Source organism: Opisthorchis viverrini, assembly GCF_000715545.1.
Source record: "Opisthorchis viverrini unplaced genomic scaffold opera_v5_89, whole genome shotgun sequence".
Classification (NCBI taxonomy): domain Eukaryota; kingdom Metazoa; phylum Platyhelminthes; class Trematoda; order Opisthorchiida; family Opisthorchiidae; genus Opisthorchis; species Opisthorchis viverrini.
The window spans coordinates 915,895-929,050 of NW_008751744.1; the positions used below are offsets into that span (position 1 = coordinate 915,895).

The following is a 13,156-nucleotide window of genomic DNA, read 5'->3' on the forward strand; positions in this document are numbered from 1 at the left end:
GCTGCGACACAATCCAAAACACTACACTCCTTTCAGAAAATTTTGAAAAACAATCGGTGGATCTGCACAGCATCGTCAGACCAAGCTACAATATCTAGTGCTCTAGTTTACTCTGAATTCTCCATGGTGCAAGCGCACCAATCTCATCTGTTTCAGAGGATAACAGTAGATAAGCATACCACTTCGAAAAGCAGGCAAAGTTCTCAGTTTCCACGAACAGCATACATTGCACTGATTACGCTTACTTAAACCAATATTCTCGAAAATGTATCTATCATTCAGAGATACTAGCTACAATTTGTGGCTATTTTGAGTGCCAGACGTGAGATATGACTTCCTTCCTAGGGTTATTAAGCGATATATATATATATATATATATATATGAATACTTTTTTGTGGAGCTAACCACGCTAATCTTCCTAGCTTTAACTGAACTGAACAAAAACAACTCACCGCATCACATGCCTCATACATCCACTCATATAATACAATGCTTTTATCTCACGACACATCATTTCTTGACTCCATTTGTAACCCATAATCGGTCTATAGTTGTTTTATCTTATTCTGGCAACGTCTAAAGAGGCTATTATGCATCATTTAGTCGGGTTTATTTAAAGTATACTTAGCCTAGATTTGCTTCCTATCTTTGTAGGTCAATCACGGATGATTGGGGTGGGACAGTTGGCCGAACACGTGCAAGCACTCAAGGCTGACAATGGTCGGTTGATGGCTGCGGAATTCGAATCGATCGATCCTGGTGGACAATTCACTTGGGAGCATTCAAACCGCCCGGCAAACCGAGTCAAAAATCGTTATGCCAATGTGATAGCTTACGATCATTCACGTGTTGTGCTCCAACAGCTTTCACCCTCCGATGTGGACACCGACTACATAAACGCAAATTACCTTGACGGCTATTGTAAACAGAATGCTTATATTGCAACTCAGGTTAGCGATTGTTGAGAGCACTACGCTTCCAGTGTTGAAAGAAACCTCCTAATTATGTTTACCATTCACTCCGTAATCTAACAATATTTCAGCCGACAGCTTTCAGTTTTATCGCCCAAAAAGCTAGACTTGATCCACTATGGATCGCACAACCCAGAATGACATTTAAGGCGCTGGAATAATTTTATGGTGATAGGTGCGACCAAATGCTTTTTATCTTTATCTATAGAAACGGCCTGTATTCAAGTAGACGATAAATTACACCTCCAGACACTCCCATGAGACTATGTGTAGACGTTCCAATATTTGCCGAATGCATTCTTTCGTACAGCAGTTCGTTTTTTTACGAAGAACTCACTTGGAACCCAGCTGAACCTCTCGTTTATGACATTGTTCCACTGAATGTGTTGTACAAAGGCCAGATCATGTTTGATTTGGTACGATATTCGAGCTATCGTGGTGTATTTTCTTAAAGGAAACTACTTACAAGGTTGTTGAATGTTCTTTGACAGCCCACGACCGATTGCGCACTTTTTGGCTCTCATCATCAGGTGCTCATCATAAATGAGAAAGTTCTCGGATTTAAATGAGGCCAAATGAGTACATTTGTCTAACATCGTGTATTTTGGGCTTCATCATCGATTTCCAGAGTGGTAGCCACCTTTTGCTAGTTGTAAGCAGAAAGCAACCGTGGATCCATGGTCTGCCCTGTCCTATTCATTCCATAGCGTCACCGGTGACCACTCCTCAAATGGTACCCTTATTTACCATTCGCTTGTTGCGAACAGATATCATCTGCATCAGCTGTCAACTTCCTCTATCATTTTCGTTTTTTCCCTACTTTACCGGATCACACTTCTCCCTATCTTCAGGGTCCTTTGCCCCAAACGGTCGGTGACTTTTGGCGAATGGTATGGGAACAACGTTCCGCAATGATTGTGTCCATGACGCGATTGGAGGAACGAGCCAGAATTAAATGTGAACAGTACTGGCCAGGAAATGGTTCCACGCTGGCAAGCCCCGCACAAACCATTATCAGTCCAACAAGATTTGGCAAAACCAAGCACTTTGATCCCACGTTTGGAGCCACAGACTTGGCAGCCATCAAACCTACCTCACTTCCGCCCTATCGTGCAAACTCGTTCTCTACAGCCGGCCGGACCAGCGGAGATAGCAGTCTGATATTCGCAAATGACTTGTCACAAGCGCTGGCCATGGATGATTTCGGTAGAGTAACTAACCAGTGGGCACCAAACTGTCAGGAACTCATGGGAGAGGCACAATACGGCGATATTACTGTAGGGCTGTTGGATACGATAGAACTTGCCTACTACACAATCCGGACATTTATTCTACACAAAACTGGGTAAGCCGCTGTGATTTATCAACATTTGTGTGAATTTGCAAACTAGGAATTTGGAAGAGATTCTCCCCTGGAGAGCCCAGAGCGACATTCCCTAGCGTCCATAGTTTTATGTCACCCGTCGGCTCCCGTTAAAGTCAGTCATCTAGAGGCCTAAAAGCCTTTACTCTGTGATATCCCCATTTCAAAAGAATTACTATGGAATTTGACCTACCAACGGGAAAAGACACTAATAATCGGCTAGTAAATGCATATCCCTCAAGAAAGAACGTAAATTTAGCACCTTGAAGTGTTTCACTGTTTATAATCAGTCTATTCAGAGACTACTGTACGTACAAGATTTCCCTAGGCCATAACACTACGCTGAACGGACCCTGTATGGGAACTTTGCACACTAGGGTTCCACGGACGGGAAAAGTTAATACGAGATCTCAAAGAATGTGACCATCTGGGACGGTACCGTAGACGTATCTATCGATCGGACTTGGTTATGGATGTACTACGTAAAGCGGAGCATCGTTCGCAATTGAATGATTATCTTTCGCATGAAACGGTTGAATCTTTTATAATGAGCATGTATAATAGATAATCAATGCCGTTCAGAAGGCGTGATTTGCTTCGTCTAGGTATGGACTACTAGCAATCGGCCAGCTAGTTGTGACATGACCTTATCTTTCTTACCACCAGTCATCGTGGTTCTAAGCGGAACCGCCTCCTGGTATTTTATCATATAGAAGTGCGTAGTTAGAATATAAAGTGCGTTTTCGGTTGTGCAACGGGTACTTCCATTGAAGAATGTGTCCAGCACCAGAAGCTGCGTTGGTTGGGACGTGTGTTCCGAATGCCAAACCATCGTTTGCCGAAGAGAGAGGTGTTTTCCATACCCAGTTCAGAGTGGCGTAAACAGAGAGGTGGCCAACCCTTGACTTGGCAGAGGAGTATGAAGGAGATCACGAAAGGCTCGGGTGCTGTCGGTGCTACTCGCCTGCCAGGATGGGGACCGCGTGATTCTCACTGTGCCTGGTTGGAGACACTACAATATATGACTGCCAACCGATGTCAGTGGCGTTCTTGTTGTCAGTTTCTATCCAGATTGCCTGAGTGAATGTCTGGAGGTGTAGGCACCTCGGAATGATTGTGTTAAGCTAGCACTAAGTCCCTCCCAGTCTACATTTACCATTTTCTTCAAAATAAGCCCTTTAAATAAATCATGGTTGTACTTCAGTGAAGCACCAGCGTTGAACACTGATGTCACGTTGTCGATGGTGATGATGATGATGATGATAATGATGATGATGATGATATAAAGTGCAGTGAGACCGCTTGTAAACTGCAAACAATTTAGGTAGTGTATCTGTTAATAACTGAACCTTAAGGAAAACTATGTTTCACATTCAGTTGGATTCATCACTGTGGTCGTCCTTACAGTGGGCGTCAAATTTATGTACAGTTCGACAGCCGCTGGCAGGGTTGCTTTGAGCTAACAAGTTCGCATCAGTATTATGCATGCTCGAAAAAGCTATTGAAAAAACCGCTTGCTCAGGAGATGTATTCTTGCTATGCTTTCCTTCCCATGAAATTTCCGTCAATTTATTGCACGCGACATTACATCTAGCATTGGAGTTTTCGGGGTCCAGTTTTCACATTTGAGCATGAGGCACACCTGTTGGATTCGACCATCAGCCCTCTCGGTCTGTTGGCGGATACTCTCATCACTGCTTGACCGGAACTGGTGCTGTAGTTTACACCTGTGTTTAGATGACCTGTGCTTGGTGAAGGTCAGGTTCTGGGTTGGAAGTTGACAATCCGTAGCTCAGCAGTTGAAGCTGTGTCGGTGTTGGAAAGACCTTTGAATAATGTAGCTCATCCGTGCAGTCAACCCGTAAAAATCGCTACTTAACTGATCTCCTCATTTGTATGGTCTGCTTACCCGAAACCATGTGCTTGATACGGTTTTCTGGGAGGTCTTTCGACGGGAGGTCATATGCAATACATGGCATGATTAAAGTGGAAAAACTCAGTCTCATTGTCAGTATTTTGGTAGCCGATCACGGAAGATCTTTTGTTTCCATTTGAAGTACTACGGAAACTCGTGAAGTTCGTCAACTTCAATTCACTGCTTGGCCAGACCATGGCGTCCCCAACCACCCGGCTCCGCTGCTGATGTTCTTACGGCGCGTTCGGGCTGAATGTCCGTCAGATTCCGGCCCAATCGTCGTTCACTGCTCAGCTGGCGTAGGTCGCACCGGTAAGTGTGTTTTCATACTCCACAAACATCGAACCCGATTGTTGCTCGTTCGTATCACCTTTCTCACTGGTGATTCCATCTTCCTTTAGGTGCATTTATTCTACTAGATATCCTTCTTGAACAAATGCGGCACGAGAAGGCTGTGGATGTCTTCAGTACGGTAAGTCGACTCAGGGCCCAGCGGAACTTCATGGTTCAAACTGAGGATCAATATGCATTTGTTTATGAGGCTTTGGTGGAAGCCGCTGCCAGTGGGAACACTGAACTGCCCGTCCGACAGCTTGAAGCGCATTGGTCACGTCTGACAAAACCTAACAGTGGTTTGAGTTCAGTGACCTCGGAAGGCAGCAGGGAAGACTCAACAGGATTGGCACTGGAATTCTCCCAGTTGGTCGCCCAGTCACAGCTTACCACAGGAAGCTCCTTAGTACCAACTAGTGTTGGCCTCCTTTCTCCGATCGACCCAATTTCGATGCACGATGAGGATAGGGCCACAGGATGCTCCAGTATTCCGCGGATGCCGGCACTCGGATCGTCGAATTTCAAAACCAGTGCAGCCAAACTGAGGGTGAGTCACGTTATCTGCCGTTCTGGATTGAAAACAAACAAGACTGAATTGAACTCGACTTGTCTAAAACTGACGATAACGGCACAAACCCTGTTGCTTAGCGATTTTTACCACCTCATTGTGTCGAAGCAAACGACGTGGAAGGCAACATGAAAATCAGTGTCAGTCCCTTCCCTGGAACAGCTGTGCTTCAATCATTCAAAGTGATCCGGAAGCATAGAAGAATAGACTTAACTGAATTTTATTCGCTCGAGTGGTTGCTCACACTAAAGGGCTGTCCATAAAATTCCATGACTGACACAAGTGACCGTACAAACTGTATGTCCGCTCTTCAGTAACAGAGTGGTCCTTGAATGGCGTTTGACAGGATGCATGCAAGATTAGCCACTATCCATTTCAGCGCCAGCACACTGATTTGGCCTGGACTGTATTTGCTTATTACTCAACAATCCGTAACACTTCATATATGCATATATTACTAAGAGGACCAGAAATCGTTGTTATCCCTCATGCTCATCCCAAAAGTTTTTTTTAAAACTCATGCCTATATGAAATGTTCCCCTCTTTTTGTTGCTGATGAAACAGGTGAACTTGACGAAAAACCGACACCCAGATTTCGTACCCCATGACGCCAATCGAGTTGCACTTAGAGCGGTGCGTGGAGTGGACGGTTCGGATTACATCAATGCTAGTTACATTGACGGCTACCGGTCTCGTGCCGTATACATAGCCACACAAGCCCCGCTTACATCCACCCTCGAGGACTTTTGGCGCATGATTTGGGAGACCGGCTCATGTTTGATTGTACGCCTGGAAAGCCTACCATGTTATAACGACCCACGGTCGATGGATTTGGTGAGTTTGAGACTGGATTATCACTCACAAAGTATTTTCTCGTGTTTGTAATCGGTTATCCAATCGGAACACACTACTTATAACATAAGTTGTAGTCAGCGGTGTTTTGAGGTGACAGCACAACTTGTCATTCCGGGTGAAAATTGTATCACCGGTTGGTTTAAAAGTATGAAGAACATATAGCTGACTAAACCCCAGTGCTTTAAAGAGACAGTCAATACGCACCGAGATCTGCTAAAGGATTTCTTCTAGAAAGATCATTTTCATAGTGACTACCTGTGGATTCAGTGTTAGCATATAAAGATCCTGAAGGCTCAGTCGAGATTACACTCCACCAGTGAAGTCAATCTAAGCTGGAAGCCGAGAGATTTTCACGACTACTTCTTCTTTGGTTGCAATTTTGGGGTTTTGCTGGATAGGTATTTTGCTCATAGTCACACCACCCTCGTTCGAACGGTCGTGCTCCTGTTCTGGCGTAATTATTCCGGTGAGTCCACAGCAAAGGGAAGCACTGGACTCGAGTTTTGCTCTTATTAGAGCTCATCAGCGGTGCATATCCAATGGCCGTGCCGGGATTTGAACCCCAGACATCTGACATGCGAGGCGAGCGTGTAACCACTACTCCACCAACGCACTTTGGACGCATCCGAATTTTCACATCTGAACAGGTGTGCCCGACCCATCAAACGACGACCCAATAACTGTCCTGTTTGTGACGATCGATTGACCCACTCGCATCGCATGTCAGATGTCTGGGGTTCAAATCCCGGCACGGCCATTGGATATGCACCGCTGATGAGCTCTAATAAGAGCGAAACTCGAGTCCAGTGCTCCCTTTTGGTGTGGACTCATCGGAATAATTACGTCTGAACAGGAACGCGACCGCTCAAACGAGAGTGGTGTGACTATGCTTCTTCTTTCTTAGAAACTTCCCAAATCGCCAGGATGGTTCAAATTCGTAACAAACTGTCCGCTAGTTGAAGACAATACTATTCCACTGAAAACTTGAAGTTTTATTAACTCGCACGACCACGTTCAATCCGCGTGGTCACGTGCTGATTGCCTCTGCAGTAACGAATTCTCTGACGAATCAACGGCAGATCTCTGCCATCAACAGCCATGTATACGTGATGGTCCTAGAATTGTCACTGGGAGGTGTCGATTGTTTCCTGCATGCTAGACTGCTTCGTGTCGCCCATCGGAGCTTTCTTTGCATTCTGGAGTCCTCTGCGGAGACATCGTCCCTAGGTCAGTCGTTTTAGCTCATCTCTCAAGAACGAGTAACTATTTTCATAAAGGAAACTACTCACAAGGTTGCTGAAAACTCTTCGACAGCCCACACCTTGTGAGTAGTTTCCTTTATGAAAATATACTGCGATATCTCGAATATCGTGCCAACTGAATCATGAGGCGGCCTGTGTGCAGCACATTCAGCTGGGGGACATCATAAACGAGAGATTCGATTGAGTCTCCCGTGAAAACCAAATTGATTTGCAAGTGAGTGTATTTCTCGAAAACGAGTAACTATATTTGAAAGACGTGACATCATTTTGAATCTGCTTTGCTTCTTATGGAGATTGGCGCACCTTCTTTGATACTTTCAGTTCATGTAGATAGAAAATAAACACGTTTTGCAATTCGGTTACAGTGAATTCGTTGACCCGGTTTCCTTAAATTTCAGCCAACCTACTGGCCAACCGTTCAGTCCGTTAGACATGGATATCTGGTTGTGGATCCGATTGCCACTTATACAATGACAGCCTATGTTATGCGTGAACTCCGGCTGACTGATACGCGGGACGGAACGAGTAGAACTGTTCGACAGTTTGACGCCACACCAACCACTGATGCAATGATCGATTTTGAACTAGATCCACAGTCACCCCACCGGCTGCGTGACACCTTGTCTGACGGAGTGGACAGCTTGGGCGCAGCGAGTTCTCCACCGGGTTCCAGTGTGGACACAACACTACCACCACCACCCGCGATAGCATCTACCCCCGAGGGAGTTGGTGGAGGACGAGCGAAAAACCGTCCACTGTTGGCTAATTTTCGGCAACGTTATAGATCGCTTTGTGAGGCGGTATTAGAAACGGTTATTCAGGTGCACAAAACGAAAGAGCATTTTGGCATGGACGGGCCAATAACCGTGCACTGCAAGTGAGTCTGCACATTTGGTTAGCCACAAAATACATTCCAAGAAAAAAGCGTCACAGAAATTTTTAACAAGGTACTAGTTGGTCAGGTTACAGTTCAACCTTATTGTTAGTCACTGAGTCCCTAGTACAACATTTATCTGGAAGTGCTTACTCAATTCACAGTTGGCTATGGCGTACATTCGTCAAATGCGCCTTGCAACTCTCATACGTATAGCAACCTCAGACTTTCCCTCTTAACAATGCACATAGCATGGTGCAGCAAAAGCTTATCACCGTGCCACCCTGCCTCCGTGACAACCTCCTCAAATCGAGGGCTAAAAGCTGGCTCGCAGAAATGTGACCGAGTGCCATCTGTCCGATAAGTTGTAAGCGATTAGACATGGTGTGCTAAACTGCACTTGCAAATTCCTGCGCGGCGAATCGAATCATCATATCCACCAGGGTTTCCTATCGGAACAGCTTCATGAATCACGCACGACGCCTTCGGCCCTCGACCACATAGAATGTAGTCATGGGTGGGGGTACTTTAGTATATTCCATCGGAGGGTGACGAGCGTTTCCCATTTAAAATCAGTCGGTGATCCAACCATGTGTGGCCCACATGACAGTCATCAAATTGTGTCACCTTAACCAATGTAAACGAGCGATATGAGCTACACAGCGAAACTCGTGTACTAACGACAGTGGAGGAGGCAGCTTTTGCTGAATTTGAGCACAGCAATCAATCGAGCGTTTGTTCAGCTGTAATGCTCTTTCGGTGCCCAGATGCTGTGCCACCCGAAACGAGCAGAAGGGCTGGCAGTTTGCCCAAGACTAGTCGAACGACGGACCTACCGATCAGTAAGTTCACGCCTAAGCCACAGCCATCCCAAACTCAGAATTGCGCAGGCCCAGAGTGAGAGGTGAAACGGGTGAGATGTTCTGTCGTTCTATCGGCATTGTGCAGGTGAGGTCGACAAAAAGGGCGGTTGTGATAGCAGTACTGATAAGGACAAAATCTGATTGGGCACTTGGGACGACAGGTTTAGTTCTGTAAAATACCCGATAGTGTGAAGCACCGAAAGCAGCAGTGTCAAATTGTAGGGGTCCGGAAAGTAACAATGCGTCTGTCACCCAACAGGTGGCGTGCTTTTAGGTCGTCACATTTATCTAAAACTAAGGAACAAGTGTACGGGAGAAACCGAGGACGGAAAAGGCTTATCGAACCACTGGGTGGAGCGAGATGGTTCAGTGATGAGAGCAAGACCGGAAGGTCCGTGGTTCGAACCCGACCTCTGTATCGTAACTTATGCCTAGGCTTAGGCAACCTGGCAGTATCCCAGCCCTCTTGCTTCCTTCAGGTGGCATGGAAGCTAGGCACTGAAAGGGTGTTACAACTAAATTTATCTAAAACTAAGGAACAAGTGTACGGGAGAAACCGAGGACGGAAAAGGCTTATCGAACCACTGGGTGGAGCGAGATGGTTCAGTGATGAGAGCAAGACCGGAAGGTCCGTTGTTCGAACCCGACCTCTGTATCGTAACTTATGCCTAGGCTTGGGCAACCTGGCAGTATCCCAGCCCTCTTGCTTCCTTCAGGTGGCATGGAAAGCTAGGCATGAAAGGGTGTTACAACTAAGCGATTATTATTCGGTGGGAACGAGTAAACAGTTACTGATGAAAGTAAGCAGAGACTCCGGACCTCAGTTGACGCACAGCGTGTCTCGTAGCATCAGATTGAAGTATCTCTCCATTTTACGCACCGTCGCAGTTCACTGTGCGTAAAATGCGCAACATTCACAGGTGACACCGCGCGTCACGTGCTGCCGAGGACGACAATGGTCCCGTCGCTCAGGGCCACATAGGTAGTTTGCTAGGCTTCCGTCCGGGTCATTCTGAGACGATTCCCATCCAGGAACACAGTGAGAAACATATATAGAGGGAACCGGCAGAAAACACGGCTGGAAGAAAGCATTGGGCGATCAGTCAGATGAACCATCGCTCGAACTCCACAGGGGAAATAGTAAGGACATCGGTGACTAAGGTACACAGTCTGACCACTCATCAGTGGCCCGGACTTGAATAAAACCTGACCCTTTGTTTCGTATGAGAAAGTAGCTCCTATCGCTTAACTTCGATCTGGATTGCATCCGTGTTCTATGCTCCATTGGGATTGATTGTCCGTCCAGTCGAAGCAAGTCAAAGACAGCCCAATACTGTCGAGAATTTTACTTGGTTGACTAATGCTACTGCAGAGCAGAAAAAGGCAATAAACAAAGGACCCAAAGTTTCCCCCTGTTTGTTTACGTTAAGTTATCCTATCGAGTAAAATGTCCCAAGGAGGAGCCTCACTGTAGCGAAACCTCAATATTTGTCTACTATTCGTTTCGTGGGCCATTTTCTGTTCGCTGGTATCCTTTTTGGAAGGGCGAGATGGCTCACGCGGTTAGAACGCGAATTTACTGACCGGAAGGTCCGTGATTCGAACCCAACCTCTGCCTCTCGACTTCGCCTGTCTAGGCTTGGGCAACCTGGCAGTATCTCAGCCCTCGTGCTTCCTTCGGGTAGCATGGCAGCTGGGCATTGAAAGGTGCTACAGCTGAACGATTTTTTGAAAGGTCAACGCTACTTCACCAGTCAGTGCAGTAGTGACTTTTACCAGGTTGATAAAGAATAGTTCGCAAAAAGATTCATTGGTCACCGATAGCCTTAGATGGTGGAACGTTCTTCGTGCTTGTTAGCTGACTTGTACTTTTCTGTCATCCACTGCTTTCGTTCTTACACTTTCCCCCTCCTCTAGTCTTGGAGCTGGCCGTACCGGAGTGTTTTTGGCGATTGCAGTTGCTCTTGAACGGATGCGATACGAAGGTGTAGTGGACATGTTCCAAACCGTGAAACTTCTACGCTGGCAACGTGTCGGTTTAGTACAGACAGCATCGGAATACGCTTTCTGCTACGCAGCAGCTTTGGAATATTTGGAATCGTTCGAACGTTACGTGACCTGATTGCGATAATGTATTTTGATAATACTTCCCGAGTTGGTCGATTCTCCATATGTGCCAGAAGGGCATTTCTCCAACCAGATGATGCACAAACACACACACACACAGTCTTCCAACACTGACTTGTTTGGGCATAAAATGTACCTTCTTGCTGTGATGAAATTAACCCCTCCCCCCCCCCCCCCTTCTGGTCCTATTCACTTCTTGTACATAGGAGATACAGTCAAAATGCGTGCATTTCTACGTGGGTGTGCTTTCCATCCATATTTCCTATGGTTCAGAATTTCTTCTACCTCCATTGTTCCCATAGCACCAGGTCCTTTGCTGTCCCTTGCCCAAACTGCTATCTATCCAAACTTGCTTCGTTACATTGTAAATAAGAGGTTTGAAGAGACGGTGAAAACCATTCATTTGCCGCTCGTTTCAATATACCACCGCACCTGGAAGGGTGATTGTGACTCTGTGGTTTAGTCCACTAATATTTGTTAATGTCACGTGGCATGAACGTGGAATGCGGAAGGTGTTTCAGTATGCTGGGTCGACGGAGGAAAGGGGAGAGATTGTTCAATCGGAGACTCACTTTGAAATAGCTCCTCTAGAAATGGTCAGTGCAGCACAAATTTCTTTGGAGATTACGGGACTCTTGTGTATGCCTATGAGCATAGCATTAGAATGGGATAACTCCATCTGGTCTAGGCCGAATCTTTCAAATAGTTATGAAATATTACACCTCTCCTTAAGAGCTCGAGATGGGTCAGTAATTAAGGTACGAACTTGCTGGTTAGAAGATTCGTATATCGACCCCAACCTCTGTATCCTGACTGCTACTATCTAGGCTAGGACAACTGCCAGTATCTCAACCCTCGAGGTTCGTTTTGGTGGAATGGCAACTGGACATCTAAGAGGGTACTATAGCTGAACTAATTTCCCTTCTCCTTGAGGCAGCTACGAAGTGAAAAGGGTTGACGCGTTGAAACTTCTTTGATTCTGCTGGGTCCACTTCCTAGAAAGAGGCACTTCTGATCGATTCACTTCACCTATCAAATGAATGGGTTATTGAACTGATCGGTAAGCATAAGACTGACGGAAACTCGGGGACTGTGCCTACCTGACGAGCCCCAATAAGGGCGAAACCGGTAGTGGGCTGTCGAGCAGTTTTCAGCAACCTTGTGAGTAGTTTCCTTTATGATCGTTGGTTTGTTCCCTGTGTTAGGCATTATAATTGCAAACGCTCCAGCACCAGTTGAGGTTATATCATCATTTGTTTTGTTTGGAAGGATAATGGAGCGCAGCGATTGGTCGGTGGCTGCGTGCGCGCCAATATACGTGCCGCTAGTGGGGCTGACGTTCAATCACGATTGGTTGTTCCATCGGGAGACTCCATTGGTTGGTCTACTACCCTGTGTCCTAAATCGACCAAGTGACTTTTGAGTTTGGCCTGCCTAATCTTTACAAAGCCTCAATCCGACATAATGATAATCCATATAGGTTTTGCTATGGTTTGGTTTCATCGACTATAGATGGTCACCACATTCATCAACCAAATGGGTCTCCCGTCAATCTATTTGTTTTTCGCTACCCTGGTCAGGTTGACAACTGTCTTTTCTGATACACAACTGGACTCACATCTTAAACTTAACAAGTAGTTCAATAGTGTGGTTGCGAAATTCCATGGCTGCAGTAAAATCTTAACTGCACACATACTACTTACAGCGCCACTGAAAGAATACAAATCAGCAAACCACAGATCCTCGCACTTTTGCTTGACCCATGAAATGTAGAATATAACAAGCTTGAGTACATAAGCATCTTGGCAAATTTAATGGAGTGTAGAACAACAGGCACTGGTGAAAATCTGGTTAGACAGACAACTAGGATTACTAACATCTCCTATACTGCAATGCACTACTCATAAGGTTGCTGAACACTCCTCGACAGCCCACGACTGGACGCTTACCAGGTAGGCGCAGTCCCCGAGTTTCCGTCAACCTTTTGTTTTAAGTGAAACATGAGGCGGCCTGGTGCAGCATAT

At 45.9% G+C, this 13,156-nt stretch overlaps 1 protein-coding gene across 1 annotated transcript in view; it reads left to right on the plus strand.

The window, feature by feature from the left end:
• T265_13645 (hypothetical protein) overlaps window positions 1-11,566 on the plus strand; it is a gene marked incomplete at both ends in the record, with an annotated part of 78,430 nt that extends 66,864 nt beyond the window's left edge. The window contains 7 exons of the mRNA XM_009169866.1: window positions 656-951; window positions 1,824-2,317; window positions 4,393-4,562; window positions 4,652-5,130; window positions 5,716-5,985; window positions 7,667-8,145; window positions 10,923-11,566. Coding sequence (XP_009168130.1) covers window positions 656-951; window positions 1,824-2,317; window positions 4,393-4,562; window positions 4,652-5,130; window positions 5,716-5,985; window positions 7,667-8,145; window positions 10,923-11,127 — 2,393 coding nt within the window. The remainder of the gene's footprint in view (window positions 1-655; window positions 952-1,823; window positions 2,318-4,392; window positions 4,563-4,651; window positions 5,131-5,715; window positions 5,986-7,666; window positions 8,146-10,922) is intronic.
• Window positions 11,567-13,156: the final 1,590 nt, after the last annotated feature.